The 19391-nt window shown below is 44.0% G+C and overlaps 1 protein-coding gene and 1 long non-coding RNA gene across 4 annotated transcripts in view; one reads left to right on the top strand and one right to left on the bottom strand.

Moving 5' to 3' along the window:
- The window catches only part of LOC120990374 (sp110 nuclear body protein-like), an 83020-nt gene extending 77540 nt beyond the window's left edge, over positions 1-5480 (top strand). For all 3 annotated transcript variants that reach the window (XM_040419143.1, XM_040419141.1, XM_040419142.1), the window contains 3 exons: positions 2314-2456; positions 4530-4566; positions 4667-5480. In XM_040419143.1, coding sequence (XP_040275077.1) covers positions 2314-2456; positions 4530-4566; positions 4667-4743 — 257 coding nt within the window. In that variant the 3' untranslated portion in view covers positions 4744-5480. The remainder of the gene's footprint in view (positions 1-2313; positions 2457-4529; positions 4567-4666) is intronic.
- A 6138-nt stretch (positions 5481-11618) lies between these two features.
- LOC120991818 lies at positions 11619-12801 on the bottom strand. Its single transcript, XR_005776826.1, has 2 exons — positions 11866-12801; positions 11619-11819 (listed from the first exon to the last, which is right to left on the bottom strand). It is a non-coding gene; the product is annotated as an uncharacterized LOC120991818 (long non-coding RNA).
- Positions 12802-19391: the final 6590 nt, after the last annotated feature.

The following is a 19391-nucleotide window of genomic DNA, read 5'->3' as shown; positions in this document are numbered from 1 at the left end:
GGTCATGTCAAACTAATTTAATCCGTTTCTATGAGGAGGTAAGTTCTAGACTTGACAGCGGCGAATCAATGGATGTCGTATATCTGGACTTTTTCCAAAGCATTTGACACTGTACCACATAAAAGGTTAGTATGTAAAATGAGAATGCTCGGACTGGGAGAAAATGTCTGTATGTGGGTAAGTAACTGGCTCAATGATAGAAAACAGAGGGTGGTTATTAACGGTACACACTCAGATTGGGTCACTGTCATTAGTGGGGTACCTCAGGGGTCAGTATTGGGCCCTATTCTCCAATATATTTATTAATGATCTTGTAGAAGGCTTGCACAGTAAAATATAAATTTTTGAAGATGGCACTAAACTGTGTAAAGTAATTAACACTGAAGAGGACACTATACAGCTACAGATGGATCTGGATAGATTGCAGGCTTGGGCAGAGAACTGGCAGATGAGGTTTAACACTGACAAATGTAAGGTTATACACATGGGAAGGAATAATGCAAGTCACCCGTACATACTAAATGGTAAAACACTGGGTAACATTGACATGGAAAAGGATCTAGGAATTTTAGTGAACAGAAAACTAAGCTGTAGAAACCAGTGTCAGGCAGCTGCTGCCAAGGCCAATAAGATAATGGGTTGCATCAAAAGGGGCATAGATGCCCGTGATGAGAACATAGTCCTGCCACTTTACAAATCACTAGTCAGACCACACATGGAGTACTGTGTACAGTTCTGGGCTCCTGTGAACAAGGCAGGCATAGCAGAGCTGGAGAGGGTTCAGAGGAGGGCCACTAAAGTAATAACTGGAATGGGGGGACTACAGTACTCTGAAAGATTATCAAAATTAGGGTTATTCACTTTAGAAAAAAAGACGACTGAGGGGAGATCTAATTACTATGTATAAATATATCAGGGGTCAGTACAGAGATCTATCCCATCATCTATTTATCCCCAGGACTGTGACTGTGACGAGGGGACATCCTCTGCGTCTGGAGGAAAGAAGGTTTGTACACAAACATAGAAGAGGATTCTTTACGGTAAGAGCAGTGAGACTATGGAACTCTCTGCCTGAGGAGGTGGTGATGGTGAGTACAATAAAGGAATTCAAGAGGGGCCTGGATGTATTTCTGGAGCGTAATAATATTACAGGCTATAGCTAGTAGAGAGGGGTCGTTGATCCAGGGAATTATTCTGATTGCCTGAGTCGGGAAGGAATTTTTTTCCCCTTAAGTGGGGAAAATTTGCTTCTACCCCAGTTTTTTTTTTTTTTTTTTTTTTCCTTCCTCTGGATCAACTTGCAGGATAACAGGCCGAACTGGATGGACAAATGTCTTTTTTCGGCCTTATATACTATGTTACTAGGTGTTCCATTGACTTCTCACCACTGCTCTCAAAGGCTATCATGGTGCACAGCAAGACGGAAATGGAGGCTAAAATGGTGGTCTGTCATGTTTAGCAATGAGTCCCACTCTTGTCTTAGAGGCAATCATGATAGCCAGATATTAGTCTGTAGACCAAGTGGGCTACACCATGAAGAGGCCTTATGAAGGGAACGTCACATTGGTCTTATTCCTGGGATTATGATTTGTGGTGGCTTAATGGACTGTAGACAGACCTTTATTCATTTCAGGTACAGCTTGGCATTACATTGAGTTGGTTGTGGAACCAGTGGTACAGCCATTTCTCCAGTGTGTCCCAGAGTGAGTTTTTTAACAGGAAAATGCCAGGCCACAAATTGCTTATTCTACTGTGAGCAGACTGCATAGCCTGAATGTGCTTCCATGGCCTGCAGCATCTAAGGTCTTGTCTCCCATTAAACACATCTGGGACGTCATTGGTTGGCAATTGCAAAGGGAGCTGCCAGCACCGGGTCTTGATGATTTGTGTGCCCAAGTGCATTCAGCGGGGCAGAACATTCCTCAGACAATTATTAATAACCTCATAGATGGTATGCTAAGCCGTGTAAGTGCGTGTATTTCTGCACTTGGTGCACCTACTCGATACCGAATAAATCCAGATGTTTTAAATATTTTGTTTCCATTTTTTTGTTATTTGCATATCATTTATATGACCATCGACCCCATGGTTTCTATAATTCCACAACTTTTCCTTCTTGGCCCTGCAATTTCAATGTTGGAGTGTAATTCTCTAACATTTTTTTATTTTTTTTATTTTTTTTAACATCTCCTTTAAACTATAGAATTCATATTTATTTCACCAAACCCGCTTGCATTGTTGTGGATTTATGTAACGACAGCCCCATCTCTGGACATAGTAGGATTTTATTCATCCAGTGTTTTGTATTTGTAGACTCGAGAAATAGCCTGTGCATTTGTTCTGAAGGCAAGAGATTTTCTGTAATAACCTTTGAGAAATATGGAGGAAAAGAAGCAAGCAAAAACTGGAAGAAAAGTATTCATTGTGAGAAGATCAAATTGGATGATTTAATGGAGGTAAGCAAGGTTTTGTTATGAGAAAAGCTGATGTAATGCTGTCAAACCATATGTGGTACCATTCCAATAAGCTTTTACATCTACTACTAGCTCTACTATTAAGTACTACTCCCCACTCAGAGTGTCAAGCCTTGCTCCAGAGAGCCATGGGTTTTATATCTTGCACTAATCAGAGCTAAAAAGCCAGAAACAGATGTGTATAATGAAGAACTCAGATTAATAAGCACAGTAATTACTAGATGTGCATCAAGCTGCAGAGGTAGTGGAGAGGATGGGAGTGGTTGTACTCATGGTGGCAGTCTTCACTCAGGTGCACCCTGGCCCGTGCAGTAATAGGAGGGTGCACCTTCTCAGACTTTGAAGCCTGTTGGTAGAGGAGGTGCCCTTGGTGTAACTAGTGTTGTAGGTGCAAGGCAGGGATCCTGCAGAGGGGCAGGATTTTAGTGCAACACGTTCGTTCACTGTACTTTACCAAGGCAGTTTTGCAGATCGTTTACACAGGCACTGAATACGTCAAGCACAGTCTTTACAGTTACCATGTGCAGCTTACAAAAGCAGTGCGTTGTCTATTTCTTATAATATGTTCAGTCTTTTTTAGCTCGACGAAGGGATGCAACTTGCTCCTCTCACTCTCACTATATTGGTATATCTTCAGAATAGCACAGCCTCTAAGCAGGTGATCAGGGTGTTCTTTTAGTATGATGGGGAACTTGAAGCTTATTAGATCCCACCGCATGCAGGGAAGTGCCATGGTAGAATTTTTGTATGAATCCTAAACAAAAGATCTAACCATGTTGTATGCAATGCTCCAAATCTTCAAATTTTAGGCTAGGGGGTAAAAGAATGAGAAGACATGCCCTTCTTTATTAGCAAAGCCCTGGATGTCACCCTTACAACCTAAAAAAACATGTGGTTTAACAGATTAAAGTATTTATCCTCATAGGATACATCTGGATACAATTAGAATACTCCATGAAAATGGAGGAATTCCTTTGTCTAGATACATGACGTCCCTGTAGCCATTTAGCTTTTATACCAACTATTGCAACCTAGGTATATCCAAAATTTAATTATTTTACTATATCAGAAGTCTGTAGCCAAGGAGCAGGCATTTACCTTCTCTGACAGCATAATTACCAAATTTGCCGGGACTGTCTCTGATTTTCAGAGATGGTCCCAGCCAGGGGTGTAGCTAAAGGCTCATGGGCCCTGGTGCAAGAGTGCTGCTTGGGCCCCCTTCCCTCAGTGCTTTGTGGCCTAGGGCAGGGAAGCACATAGCCTTTGTGCTGCCTGAGGCAAAAATTGAAACTGCCCCATGCCAAATTTTTGACTTAACCCCTTCCCTCCAGCCAGAGGTGTAACTTGACCAGCATGCACTTTCTACAATACCGGTGTCTTCTTGTGCGGCACAAGGATCTTTGGGCCCCCTCAGGCTCCTGGGCCCGGTAGTGACTTCTACCTCTGCACCCCCTATAGCTAAACCCCTATTCCCGGCAAATTTTGGGCTGTCCCAGGCTGAAAATGGGTGTTGCTAATGGATTTGGCCATTCGGGGGGGTGTAGTTTAGATGCCCCAAATTTACAAATATAAACGTTGGTAAGTATGTGACTTGCACTCCCATTTGTAGAATCGCCACACTTTGTATAATCCAGTGACTCTTTCCCTGAAGCTGGCACTTTAAGGCTTTTTGAAATCCACAGGATAAGAGAATTTCCTGTACAGTTGTTCTCTGTACACACTCGCTGTCTACATTAGATTGACTTTACTGCCTTCAAAGCAAGGGGTGGTACCAGCCTATACCTAGCAATAGTAACCAGGGACCCATTCTCTCCGTACAAAGCTTATGAGGCATACACTGCATAAAGTACAATAACATGAACACTTTCAGTGGGGACAATGCAGATGTCCACTGACGAGGGTATCTTTGGCCTTTCAATAAATCCCATCCCATACATTGCCATAATACCCATATAACCAAGTGTTAGAGAAACATGTACATCTTTTGTGATGGATCTCCAAGGTTTCTGTGCCGGGTTTATAAGCTAATCATTTCCTTCTCACTTTGCTCAACAGGCTGGAATCCTGAAAACTGCCAAGTGGACCAGAGGACGTAAGTGAACATCTGCATTGACTGCTTCAGTTCTAACCCTATCTTCTGAACTGAACGGAATTTAAAAGTAATTGAAAGAATAAATCAGAATTTGTCATAGTCGGTGGCTCATCGGATTGGATTGTCACCATCTACAATAATAAAGGTTCCCTGGAGCTCTTCCAAGCACTTGTCTAAAGATCTCCAAACAAGGAGCTGTAAAGCCTATGGGACCACACAACTACCTTATGTCACTGGAAGATCTCTAGGGTCCAGGTGCGACTTCTACCTCTGCACTCACAAGAACTACACCCTTGGGCCCACACCAAATAGATCTTCTGATAAGTGTTATACGCCTGGAGGTACGCCATAAAGCATCATTTAATGCAGACGTAATATGCTGCTGCCACCTGCTGGTAACAAGGCTAAGCACACATAGGACATTTACCCTATTTGCAGTACTGTATAATATTGATTGCATATAATAGAATTTGCTATGATCCAGAATGCACAGTGATAAGGTGGAAGTGACAAGACTTCTCAAAGGTCTTCATGATGGGTTCTCAGCAACCCCACAATACAGATGTTGCAGTAAATTATATGATTTGATGTTATAAACACCATAGCCAGTGTTTAGTGACCTAAAGGCTTAACATAAATGGAGTGTTCCTTTAAATATAATATACTGCAGCATTAATCATCTGGAATATTTCCAAGTATACTTGATAAATCTTTATAGCACTGTTTCTCCAGTGCAAAGCACTAGTTTGCTGTTCCCCACAAAAGTTTAAAAAATGTCAGCTTCCTGTAACCATTACTAGTGGGTGGTCTGTATACAGCTTATTTTCATGCATACAGATTGCCCTCTAGCGGTAGCAAAAGGAAGATTAGATTTTTTATATATATTTTTTTCCATTATGTGTTGGAATAAAGAATTGTGTGTGTGTGTGTGTGTGTGTGTGTGTGTGTGTATATATACTGTAAATAGTGTAAGAGAAGTGGTGTAGCAAGTTTTTGTATCATTTATCAGCTGAAACCTTTAAGTATCTGCTATGGTGACCCTACAGAACTGCTTGATGTCTAACATGTAATACATAGATATATGGTCATTACTAGTGTTGAGCGAATAGGGTTCGGGCTGCTCTATCTGAACCCGATTCATTTCAAGCCTTTGATTATAATATGCGCTCTTTACCGAGGTAAAATGTATGGAGGTCTTCTTCTAGCCACAAGTCACGTGAGACTTGCTTAGTTTCGTGCCTGCGACATTACAGTTCGGCAGAGGCGGCTCTAGACTTTGTGAGGCCTTAGGCGAAACTCGAACATGAGACCCCACGAAGATTGTTGGGATGCCATACGGCGCCCCGGCTTAGTCCTCAAGAAATAAGCTGTGTCAACCACCGCATGTATCTCTTTGGAAGACTCTGAGATACACAAGTGCTGTATCTGCGGCTCTCCCATAGATACATGGAGGGGGAGTGTTGACCACCGCTCTGGGCACAAGGAGATCCGGAGTACCTTACAGGAGATCCTGGGGGATCCCAACGGCCAGACCCCCCTGATCAGACACTTATCTCCTATCCTTTGGATAGGGGATTTATTTTCCTATCCCGGAGTACCACTTTAATATGCAGTGACATCACAGTAAAGGGTTAATATGCACAGTGACAACACAGTACAGGGCTTATATTCACAGTGCATATTAACACTTTGCATTAACCCTGGCCCAGTTCTCTAAATCGACCCTCCCCCCACACACTGCCATACAGCAGCACATACCTGTCACATCCAGGGCCCCCAGGTGACGTCTCCTCGGATGTAGATCTTCTCAATTCGGTCCAGACAACTTCTCTCAGTCGCCTTGTCTCTGCAGAGTGTGACACACAGACATCTTAGTGTCCTCACTTTTCTATCATAATCCCCTAACCTGGAGTCCCCACAGTGCTCTCCTGCTGCTTGCTGTGCCCCCCCAATACCCCCAAATACTATCCTGAAGAAATAATAGTGCCCCCATAGTAATAGTGCTCCTCATAGTCCCAGCAATAGTAATTCCCTTCTAGAATGCTCTCATTAGTAATACTGCCCCCCATTAAGTAATTTGTCTGCCGCACTGCCCCCCATTAAGTAATTTGCCCCCTACACTGCCCCCATTAAGTAATTTGCCCCCCACACTGCCTCCATTGTCCACCACACTGCCCCCATTAAGTAATTTGTCCGCCACACTGCCTCACAAATTTGCCCACACACTTCTTCATATTATGACATTTCCCCCCCACCTTATACTTGTCCACTGATCTGCTAAGCTGCTGCACGAGCATGAGTTCAACTTCAGTCACTTGAGAGCGCAACCCCATCCTGCGGCGCATAATCCCGCGAGACCCGTGACCTCCCGCGGGTCTCGCGGGATTACGCACTGCAAAACTGGGTTGCGCTTTCAAGTGACTGAATTCAGGACCGTGCGGCGCAGCAGCCTAGCAGATTAGTGGACAGAGGTACAAGGGGGGTGGGGAATAGCATTCGGGGCACTGGCTCAAGCCTGGAATGTTTTGACCTAGGGACGCTCCCATCCGACACCGCCGCACGTACTTGCGGCGGTGTCGGGTGGGAGCCAGAGCGAGGCTCCCACCAGCGCGAAGCCTTAGGCGGCGGCCTAAGTGGCCTAATGTAAGAGCCGCCTCGAGTTCGGTTCTGCGCATACATTACTGTTTTAAAATCCGAAGCCAAAACCTGGTTTTGCGCCTTATTAACGAAGCTGAGTTCAGCTTTGGATTTTGAAACCCTAATGTATGCGCAGAACCGAACTGTAACGTCACAGGCACGAGACTAAGCATGCCTCGCGTTACTTGTGGCAAGAAGAAGGCCTCAGTGGAGCCTATACATTTTACTGTGGTACAGAGCACATATTATAAACAAAGTTTGAAAACAAGTCTGGTTCAGATAGAGCAGTCCGAACCCCATTTGCTCAACACTAGTCATTACATGACTTCAGACATCACTATCATGCTGGGCGTTACATTAAATTGTGTTTATCTGTAGTTCAGATTGAGTCTAATCAAAGTTTTATATGTTTTTTTTTTTTAACTATTGAAGTTGTCTTGTAATATAAGATTTTATAAATCACATATCAGTGTGTGCCATGTCATTTCATAAAACTAGTGGTTACAGCGTGCGCTCAATGGACATGTGGTTCACAATAAGGGGTGATTGAGTCCATGATCCGAAGTAGATTTGTTCCCCAAATACGTTTGAATGCTGTACGGAGACTTATCTCCGTACAACATTAAAATGTATGGGCTTCGGTGAAGCCAACTTCTTTAAGTCCGAAGTCGCGCAAGACTTCGGTGAAGAACTTCGGCCATAAGTTCTACAACTTTAAAAACATTTTAAAACAGAAATCCAAAGTCCGCTTCAGTACCGAACACTGCTTTTGGAGTCTGGGCTTTTTGCAAGATTTTCAACTCCTCGAACCTGCTGTAAAGGTTTTCGGAAACAGCAGAAAAACATTGCATGTGCGCCTGCATAGATGGAGCATTGCCGAAAGCAGATTTGTTATACGCAAAGCACAACCTTATTTAAACCCCTTGAGTACCGCCACCGTACATATATGGGGGAATTAGAGGTTTTAAATATGGTGCTCATAAGTGAGCAGAGCAGGCGCCATGGCCAGCAGTTCTCTGTTTATTCACAGTCTTTGACTGTCAATAATGCTGACTGCATACATTTAAAGCTTTAGATGCTAAGTGCCCAGCTGGGTTGGCTTTACTGTTTCAAGTGCCCAAAGCAAACCAGACAAAAGAATGGGGAGGGCAATTTAGCTGCTCAGATCTTGGGATTGGTAGCAGCTAGACAGATGGGCCTGGTCTTCCAATTTCTAAAAGCTGTATCTTTCTTTGTAATTAATATAATGCTATGATTCTGGTATTGTTTGGAAGCTTGGAATGTCTGCTTTCAAACAAGACCAGGAGAGGGCTACATTAACTGTTCATATTTTGGGCTTCTAAACAATACCAGAATCGATTTACATCTGAAGATACAGCTGGATGGCAGTGAATGTAGCTGAAAGTGAAAGTAAAAGCAGGTTTCACTGCATTCCTTCCTGACTCTATTATTAATAGCTATATCTTTCAATGTAGTGGATATAAACAAGACCAGGCCCATATCTCTAACTGCTACCAATCTCCCAAGATATGAGGAACTAAACAGCACTCCCCTCTTCTTTAGTCTGGTTTGCTTTGGGCACTTGAAACAGCAAAGCCAACCCAGCTGGGTACTTAGGAGCTGTTTTTCAGCAGACTAAGGCCCCTTTCACACGGGCGAGAATTCAGCGCGGGTGCAATGCATGAGGTGAACGCGTTGCACCCGCACTGAATCCGGACCCATTCACTTCAATGGGGCTGTTCAGATGAGCGGTGATTTTCACGCATCACTTGTGCGTTGCGTGAAAATTGCAACATGTTCTATATTCTGCGTTTTTCACACAACGCAGGCCCCATAGAAATGAATGGGGATGCGTGAAAATCGCAAGCAAGTGCGGATGCAATGCGATTTTTACGCATGGTTGCTAAGTAGACTAGGGATGAGTTACCCGGGACCCCATTTACTTTATTATTTTCCATTATAAAATGGTTATAATGGAAAATAATAGCATTCTTCAATTCAGAATGCTAAGGGTACTTTCACACTAGCGTTTTTCTTTTCCGGTGCGGAGTTCCGTCCTAGGGGCTCAAATCCGGAAAAGAACTGATCAGTTTGATCCTAATGCATTCTGAATGGAGAGTAATCCGTTCAGGATGCATCAGGATGTCTTCAGTTCAGTCTTTTTGACTGATCAGGCTTTTCAGAAAAACATAGCATGTTGTATTTTTACCTCCGGCCAAAAATCCTGAACACTTTGAACGCCGGATCCGGTCTTTTTCCCATCGACTTGCATTAACGCCGGATCCGGCGCTGTGTGTTCAGTCAAACCGGATCCAGCTTTTGCATGTTAAACCAGAAAAATGTGAAAAAAAAAGTTAAAGTCCATAAATGGCGGATCCGTTTTTTCCAATGCATTTTTTCATTGTGATCCAAATCCTGATCAGGATTCAAATGTAATACGTTTTCACACGTTTTTCCGGATCCGGCGGGCAGTTCCGGTGTCTGAATTGAACGCCGGATTAAAACAACGCTAGTGTGAAAGTAGCCTAAAAGGTCCATTGTGGGGTTAAAAATAAAAACAAATGTAACTCACCTCATCCACTTGATCACGCAGCCGGGCTGGTCTTCTTTTTTCTTCTTCTTGCAGGACCTGGCTGGAAAAGGACCTTCGGTGACGTCATTGTGCTCACCACATGGTGAGCGCGGTGACGTCAGCGCAGGTCCTGCTGAATGAAGATGACGTCACCGAAGGTCCTTTTCCAACCAGGTCCTGCAAGAAGAAGAAGAAGAAGAAGAAAGAAGACCAGCCCGGCTGCGCAATCAAGTGGATGACGAAAGTTAAATTTTTATTTTTTTAACCCCACAATGGACCTTTTACTTAGTATTCTGAATTAAAGAATGCTATTATTTTCAATTATAACCATGTTATAATGGAAACTAATAAAATATACAGAACACCGATCCCAATCAGTGAAGAAGTCCGGGTTTGGGTCTGGGTACAACAGTCAATTTTTATCACGCGCGTGCAAAACACATTGCACCCGCGCGATAAAAACTGAACATCGGAACGTAATCGCAGTCAAAACTGACTGCAATTGCGTACCTACTCACACGATATTCCCTGATCGCAGACGCAACGCATCCGGACACGCTTGTCTGCAAGGGGCCTAAGTCCTCATGCACACGGCCGTTGTTTTGGTCCGCATCCGAGCCGCAGTTTTGGTGGCTCAGATGCGGACCCATTTACTTCAATGGGGCCGCAAAAGATGCAGCCAGAACTCTGTGTGCTGTCCGCATCCGTTGCTCCGTTCAGTGGTACGCAAAAAAAATATAACCTGTCCTATTCTTGTCCGCGTTTTGCGGATAAGAATAGGCAGTTATATCAATGGCTGTCCATGCCGTTCCGCAAATTGCGGAATGCACATGGACGCCATCCGTGTTTTGCGGATCCGCGATTTGCGGACCACAAAACACACAACGGTCATGTGCATGAGGCCTAAAAGCGCTTTTTCTGGACATGGAATAAAGACACATGATACTTAAATACACCTATATTAGGCGTATTTCAGGCGCAGATTGCGGCGCAACGGATATTGCTCCAAAATCTACGACTTCTCCCTGCTCATGCCTAAAAAAAGTGGGCGTGGCATGGGTAGGGTGTGAGATGGGAAACGGCTCTCATTGTTTGAACACTGTGTGAATTAAATTGTTATGGACTGACACTCTGCTGTTTTAGCCACAAGATGCCGCTGTTTTTTAAACACAGCTAACAGATTGCAGATATTTGAATATTCAAAGGAGGTGGGGTTTTGAGAACTTTCTAGGAAGGAGACACAGCAGCCATCTTAGAAGCAGGGCTGAGACTGAGGAATGATGTGTGAGCAGAGAATCTGATGGATCGGGGAGTTAAAAGACCCTTCAGTGACCACAGCTGCAACTGAGTGAAGCTGATCGTTGTCAAAGACCCAGATCCTGTCCAGGGAAATGAGGACTGTTTCCAGGAAGGCTGATAAGAGCTGAGGAACAAGCTGCATATGCAGCAGGTGGTTGCCAGTGTCTGGGGTATCCCTTACACTTTAAGAGGTTTTTATAATATATATCCCTCTGATGGAGCAAGTTGTCGTAAAGCCAGTTGCATTGAAGCAACGAGGACATGGAGTCCCCTTTTAAGTATAGTGAGGTTGATACCCAGATGTAGGATTACCAGAGTGGTGTAAGGGTGGCCTAATGTCCCTTGGTGGTGTTGCACATGTCATGGTGCTCCTACCTAGATATCCTTGGATCCCAGACGTGGTCATCCACTGCAGTGAAAAGGGTAGTTGATGAAGGGGATGATTGAAAGAACTTAGTCCAGACCTTGTATGTAGTTGAACAGTAACTTTACTGGAATAAACTTGCATCAGAGATAATCTTCCGGGTCCTCATCAGACTTTGGCTTAACTTTTGGCAGTCAAACAATTTCAGCTCTGCTACATCTGAACTCTCTCAGCTCTGCTATGCTGGCTGGATGAAATAGGAACTTTTCCTTTTTCTGCTGTAGGCTGCAACTTGGCTTTCTGTAGTCTGATTCTTTATCTTGCTCTGTATCTTTGTCTTTATCTTTATTCAGGGCATCTTTCTTCCTGACTTCAAGCTTTCTTAACTTGGTTTTAGGCAATGCAAACCCAGGAGGGTACATGCAACCATTTAGAACTCACAGGCAGGGCCTATCGAGGCAGGACAAGGCCTGCTTCCCTCCCCAGCAGGGGACAAGCTGGAACTCGACCTCTCACCAAGGAGAGGAAGGCTAGACTGCCTCTCCCTAACTAAAACTCCTCCCTCTAGAGAGGGGGATAGAATGGAACGAGGGTTCCATTCGGTCTAACACAGCTCGGCCAGAAATGTATAGGAAATACATACACATTATGAAGGACCTGAAAATAGTTACACATGATGACACAGGATACACCATTAGGATAGCAAAGGGGTAAAAAGAGTGGTAATGCCCCCTTGTGGGGTGTTACACATACCCTGCAGGACCTCATGTTTGCTGGAGAGACTGGTTGTTCGGTTCAGAGTCATCAGCGGCTAAAGAGCAGACCCGGGACAGTAAGATTGTGCATGCACCTCATTGCAGAGTTGGCACCTGGAGACTGAGACAAGGCCTGTAGTTAGCTAGTTAGGGTCTCTGCTTTGTGTCGGGCCTAAAGTGTTGCTACTGTTACTACAAGGACTCCATTACTTAAAGGGACATTGCACATTTGAGAGATGATGAACACCCCCACGAACTCCATCCAGTTCAGCGTTTTTCTCAGGAATAATAATCGGGCACATGCCACCAGACTAGTTATGGGAAGGGGGAATACTATAGAGCACGGTAAGATTGTAAACTGCTGTGTTGCACCGCAGGCTAGCCCATTATAAGCACCCAAACAATTGTTTGTGTTTGCTTCAGAGTAATAATGGGTACGGCGAGGCAGTTTTTGTTGTGCCCGCCAGTAGGTAAATTACCGCAAAATTTCCTCCGGCATCTATCAGAGGGTGCCGTGCTGTGCGACACAGGGGTCTCAGCCTTTGGGCTGGGTGTATGTAAATTTATTTTATGTTTTTAGCAGTTGTGTTCAGTACCATGTGTTATTAAAATTCTGTTTTTGCAAATGCGGGTGTCGGAGTTGCTTTCCTCGTTCGTGACTTCGCTGTATCCTGGGGAGCCCATCCCGGTACACGGCTTACAAGGGAAGGGGACGGGCCGGTAGGTCCATCTCATTTACCACACCTGTTTCAGGCATAAAAAAAGTCTAGATGTAAGACGGCTAGGAAGCTGTCTTACATTTGGAACCGGCGCAGGATCCGCCAAAGTTATGTAGTGGCTGGCGCCTCTTTATAACTTAGGTAAATCCATCAAAAAATAATCCCAAGAGGAATAAAATCCTTGCCTTTTTAAAGCGCTTTAAAGCTTCATCAAAAGAAGAAGAATCCGTATCGTCATTGCTTAGGAAACAATAAATGGTGAGTTAAGCAAAAGCGCCAGACTTCTTTGGGACTCTACCTATGGGTGGGATTCAAAACACAGATATACGGACAGGATATCCGCGATATAGCACTTGATCAAAAATTATTCCTATTCTAATAATAAATAACAACTACAATATTCCAACCTCAAATATATATTACTTTAGTACCATACTCTATATTCCAAGTAATGTACACTGTATATTAATTTGGGCTCTATACTATTGTATGCAGGGATAATATGCTGGAAAAAGCGTATAACGTACAGCGGCTCACCCTCGCTACGTATGGGTAGGTGCTCACCCTCTGGTCCTACCCTCAGGACTCAAAGGATAAAGAATTATATAGAGAATTGAGGGGGCACTCACAAAAGGGATCACTAGATAGATGTAGTACAGATATTTATTAATAGTATTAAGAACATCCCCTAAAAATCACTAAAACATATATAAAATAAATATGCACTGACAATATTCACTGACAATATTCCTGACACCAAACTCTAGAGATGGATTAGGGATTGCCGACAATGTGATATAATAACACGGTAATTGTCCCAATAAGAGTTCTGTTCCACCCAGGTGCAGGGATAAAGTCAATGGTAATGCAATTGATACCGGCCTGTTGGTGCGGTGATAGTGCTAATGTCCCTTTATCCGTTTAGGACATACAGAGGTAGGTGGCAGATTTGGAGACTGAACTCCAGTACTTACAGTCTCTTTGTCGCTTGCAATGCTCCGGTCTAACCCTTCCTGGCTGGCTCTGTGCAGCGCTGATATCCCAGGCGGCCGTACACTCACCGCGTCCTGCGTTGTGCACTCGGCCAAGACGTGGCGTCCCACGTGACCTGGTTCTCTAGGGTGCCGGCTGGACGCTGCGCTGACGTCCCTGGTGTGCGACTTAACCTCCGATACTGTGCTGGAGAGAAATCACATATGCCAATATCTTTAAGGTGAAGAGCTTGCTTGTTCTTTTCCGGAATCCACGCTCACTCTGTCTATGCCAGACGCGTTTCAGGGTCATACACCCCTTCCTCAGTGGCCAACTGAGTGAGTGGATTCTCACTCCTTATATGTGGGTTTTCGCATTTCCCACAATCCCACTTTTCTGGGCTTCACCTAATAGGTGGGATGGATCACATTGTTGCTTGATTGTATCACTATTCACAGCACACTATGACTTATTCTAAAACATAGTTAAATGAAGTTTATAACCATAAATAACATTCCATATATTTATTAACAATAAAAACAGGTTCATGGAGAAGACTCAACGGTCAGAATGACATTTTGAAGAAAATCGCACCTAAAACGCATCCAAACCGCATTCAGTGTGAACTGCGCCATACGTGCGATTTCACTATTTTAATGCTTTGCAGGGTATTAGAATGGAGCCTATCCATGTGTATTCTTTTGGCATACATTGATTAATAGTTTTCTTGCCAAATTTGTTGATTGTGTTTCAGAGGAGCCTTCCAGTGAGGAGGGGAGATCACAGCGCTGATAGTCAGCGTACTGCGATTTCCCATCCCCACCGGACGACCCCCCATTATTCACAGAAACCCAAATACCTCCATCTCGGCATTGAGACCTCTGGGAACAATGGTGTCAAATTCAAAGATTCTGCGGGATTCTTGCCTAGACATGTGGGCAATGTGGTTACCCCCTCTCCATAGTTTTTTGACCCTTTCTATGGCTGTAAATCTAAGGCTGGTTGGGTCACAATTATGTTGAACTTTGAAGTGCTTTGATAGGGAGTGTGTCTCTAGGCCTTTTTTAATATTTGCCACATGTTCCGCTACCCTCTTTTTGAGTGTTCTTTTTGTCCTACCTATGTACTGTTTCCTACATCCACATTCCAATACATAGATAACATCAGTTGAATCACAGGTTAAGCACTCTTGTATTTCTAGACTAAAGGAGTTTACTGTGGACACTACTGCAGTGGTTTTTTTGGGGAAACTTGTTATTTTGCAATTCGCACACCTGCCACACTTAAAAAACCCATTTATTGTCAGCCAGCTGTTTTGTTTCTGATTGTCCTTGTTCACTTTAACAGTTGGGGCTACTTTATCTGCTAAATTATTGGCCCTTGTATATGTTATTTTTGGTGTATCGCTCAAAAGGGGCCCAATTATCCTATCATTCAGCAGATGTCCCCAATGTTTTCGGATACTCCTTTCTACCACTCTATATTGGGAACTAAATGGGAGAATAATCCTTATTGTTTCATCCTGTGCTTGTGGCTCACTTGCCATAAAGAATTGTTCTCTTTCCATCTCCTTTACTTTTGCCAATGATTTGTTAACAACTTGGATTGGATAATCTCTATCCAACAGTTGCCGTTTCAAGACAGTGGCCTCTTCATCAAATTTGCTGTTATTCGTACAGTTCCGCTTGAGTCTGCGGAACTGACTAGTGGGTATATTGATCAGCCACCGTGGAAGGTGGCAACTGGCAAACCTGATGAAGCTATTCTTGGCCACTGGCTTGAAGAACGTATTACATTGCAACTGATCTTCCTTAATCCATATTTCCAAGTCAAGGAATTCAACCTTTTCTTTGCTAGTGGTAGGGCTGAATACTAAATTCTTATCGTTGTTGTTGATATTATTTAGAAACATATGGGGATAATATGCTATAAACTTTCCATACCATGTTTTTCACTGCATAGAATGTTTAACTGGATTGCCACTTTGTGTATGTAGTTACACTGACATACATACTAGCTATATTAAAACTTACCCATTACATATAGACCTATATGTGCATATTCAGCACATTAGGCATTTCCAGCCCATTAACTAGAACTATGAGAAGAGTGCAGAGGGGCAAATCTCCCAGCTTTTTGACACAATAACAAGCATTTTTTGTTGTGGGAACTGCACCTACAGGCCTCAGCAGTCACATGCCATATACTGAAGAGAACAGCGTTGGAGAAATATTGTAAGATTACTTTTTTATTTTAGACCATTGCAGGGCTTGCCCTAGATTTTTTAATTTTGTCGGAAAACCCCCTTAAGCCCTGGACTGTGGCAGGGTTTAATAGGAACACAGCAATTTTCTCAGACTATGGTAGAAGGAATCTAATGATTGCATGTTCAAATCCCCTATGGATGGTAAAAATAAAGTAAAAAAATACAGGGGAGATCTAATACTGATGTATAAATACATCAGGGAGCAGTACAGGGGACCCAGGACTTTGATGAGGGGACATAGAAACATAGAATGTGTTGGCAGAAAAGAACCATTTGGCCCTTCTAGTCTGCCAAATATACTGAATACTATGAATAGCCCCTGGCCCTATCTAATATGGTTACTGTATTTGCAGCTACCACTTCTGCAGGAAGGCTATTCCATGCATCCACTACTCTCTCTGCGTCTGGAGGAAAGAAGGTTTGTACACAAACATAGAAGAGGAATTCTTTACGGTAAGAGCAGTGAGACTATGGAACTCTCTGCCTGAGGAGGTGGTGATGGTGAATTAACTAAAAGAGTTCAAGAGGGGCCTGGATGTATTTCTGGAGTGTAATATTACAGGTTGTAGTTACTAGAGATGGATCATTGATCCGGGGAGTTATTCTGATTGGGGAAAATTGGTTTCTACTAGTGTTGATCGAGCATGCTTGGCCGAACACCAGATCAGCTCGAGCATCTCGATGCTCGGCACATGGTGGTATTCGGCCGAATACCGCATGTGCTCGAGTCTCCTCCTCTACGCAGCCAATAAACATGCAGATAAGTACTGCCCTTCACTGTAATGCCGTAGCCAAGTTGGTTACTGGCATAACAGTGATTGGCTGGCCGGAACGCATCATCGGGTGCTATATAGCACCCGATGACACATGTTCGGCTCAGTGTTAGGCTACTTTCACACTGGCGTTTCTGGGTCCGCCTGTGAGATCCGTTTCAAGGCTCTCACAAGCGGCCCAAAACGGATCAGTTTAGCCCCAATGCATTCTGAATGGATAAGGATCCGTTCAGAATGCATTAGTTTGCCTCCGTTCAGCCTGACTATGCGGAGCCAAACGGATCCGTCCTGACTTACAATGTAAGTCAATGGCAACGGATCCGTTTTCACTGACACAATATGGTGCAATTGAAAACAGATCTGCCTCCCATTGACTTTCAATGCAAGTCAAAACGGATCCGTTTACATTATCGTGAACAAAAAATAAATAAAAAATCTGTGACATCCAGTGTACTTTTTCCATAGACTGTGTCCGCTGCGGACAGTGACATTACCTGGGGTACATCTCCTGTGTAACATTTCCACATCCTAAATACCTGTGACATTCCCTGTAATTTTTTATTAGCCGCTGGTGACATCAGCGACATCTGCGGTATATCTCCTGTGTGACGTTTCCATATCCTAAATACCTTTTTTGAATTTTTTTTGCACATACACTTACAAATACTATGATACTGTATGTGTGACATACTTTCAACCATATATAACATTTAATATGAAAAAGGCTAGCGGTAAGGGACAGGGAAGTGGCCATGATGCTGATGGTGCATGCAAAGGCCGTGACCCTGGGCGCGTTGAAACTGTGCCTGCTGCCAGAGCACAAGAAAAACAATCATCCACGATACCTAGTTTCATGTCTCAGTTTGGAGGGCGGCGCAGGACAGACCAGTGCAACCAGGTGGTCAGTTGGATTGCAGCAGATAATGCTTTCAGTCGGTTAAGCACCACCCTGTCTTCCACTAAGTCCAGTCTCAGTAGCCAAGAGTCTGGTCAACACAATCCTCACCCCGATCCTCCTTCCTCCCCCCACGGAGAGTCTTTCCAAACAAGTGATCCCACACGCGGATATTCCGAGGAGCTCTTTTCAGCGCCATTCCTTCATTTGGGTCTCTCGACAAGCCCGCTTGAAGAGGGACATGAGATCTTGTGCCCTGATTCCCAAACACTTGAGCATCCACAGTCGCAAGAAGATGATGGTGGGGAACGGCAATTAGTGATTCACGAGGTAGATGATACACAGTTTCCAATAAGTCAACGACAATTAGTGTCACAAGAGGTTGATGATGAGACACAGTTGTCAATAACTAACTGAGGTTGTTGTTAGGTCAACAAGTCAGGAGGATGAGCAGAGTGAGGAAGTGGAAGAGTAGGTGGAGGACGATGAAGTCACTGATCCAACCTGGGAAGGTGGCAAGCCAAGCAAGGACAGTAGTACAGAGGGGGAGGGATCAGCAGCACCGCAACAGGCTGGAAGAGGCAGTGGGGTGGCAAAATGGAGAAGGCGGGCCACACCAAACAGGCCCGCAACTGTTCCCCGGAGCACACCCTTGCGGAAATCTTCCTTGCCATGGGGTAGGTGTTCCACAGTCTGGCGCTGTTTTGAGGAAAGTGTGGACGACAAAAGAATTGTGCCATACAAAAATGAGCAGGGGCGTGAACACTAACAACCTCACCACCACCAGCATGATCCGCCGCATGGCATCAAAGCACCGTAATAGGTGGGCTAGGGGCTGAGACCCTACATACAATTGAATATTTAAATACTTGCATGTCGTTAGCTGTGTTATGCAACAGCGGCATCTAGTGGCCAAAACGCAGAATGACAGTGCTAATGAATCAGTATTTATACAATGCTGACGGTTTCTCCATCTTACATGCCACCCCACTAGAGGTTGTCGTTCAATGAGCAGGATATGGGGTAACGCTGACGCCACTTTAATGCAGTGGCCGGGTCAGGTGGATAATAGTCTATATTTGTTCATGACGCCAATTGCAGCGTATGCAGGGTACTATCCCAGGGCCCTTCCAAGGTGTTATAACGCACGTCCCAGATTAGGAATGCCAGAGTGGTGTAATGGCCTATAATGTCTCTGTAGGGTGGTGATAATAGTGTCAACGGTGTCTCCTACCTGGGTACGGCTGGACTCCTGGCTCACTTGCAATAAATTTGTGTAGTGATAGTAGGAGTAATGGAGGAATTTTGTAGCAGATATGATGTCCAGACCTTTAGATGAGGTTCAAACGTTTCTTTACTGAAGATAACTTGTATCCAAGCAGTATACAGCTTTGGTCTCTGGTCCCAGCAGGTTTTAGCAATGGTTGGCAGGAATGAATACTTCTGCGCTTTTCTGTAGCTTCTGCTTTGTGGGGACAGACTAGCTGAGGAGTAGTGTTGAGCGCAAATATTCAAATAGCGAATTTATTTAGCGAATATCGGCACTTTGCTAATTCGCGAATATTTCGAATAT

This window comes from Bufo bufo, chromosome 2, assembly GCF_905171765.1.
Source record: "Bufo bufo chromosome 2, aBufBuf1.1, whole genome shotgun sequence".
In the NCBI taxonomy this organism is placed as follows: domain Eukaryota; kingdom Metazoa; phylum Chordata; class Amphibia; order Anura; family Bufonidae; genus Bufo; species Bufo bufo.
The sequence above is the reverse complement of the archived record's forward strand: the minus strand, read 5'-3'. Positions and strand labels throughout refer to the sequence as shown.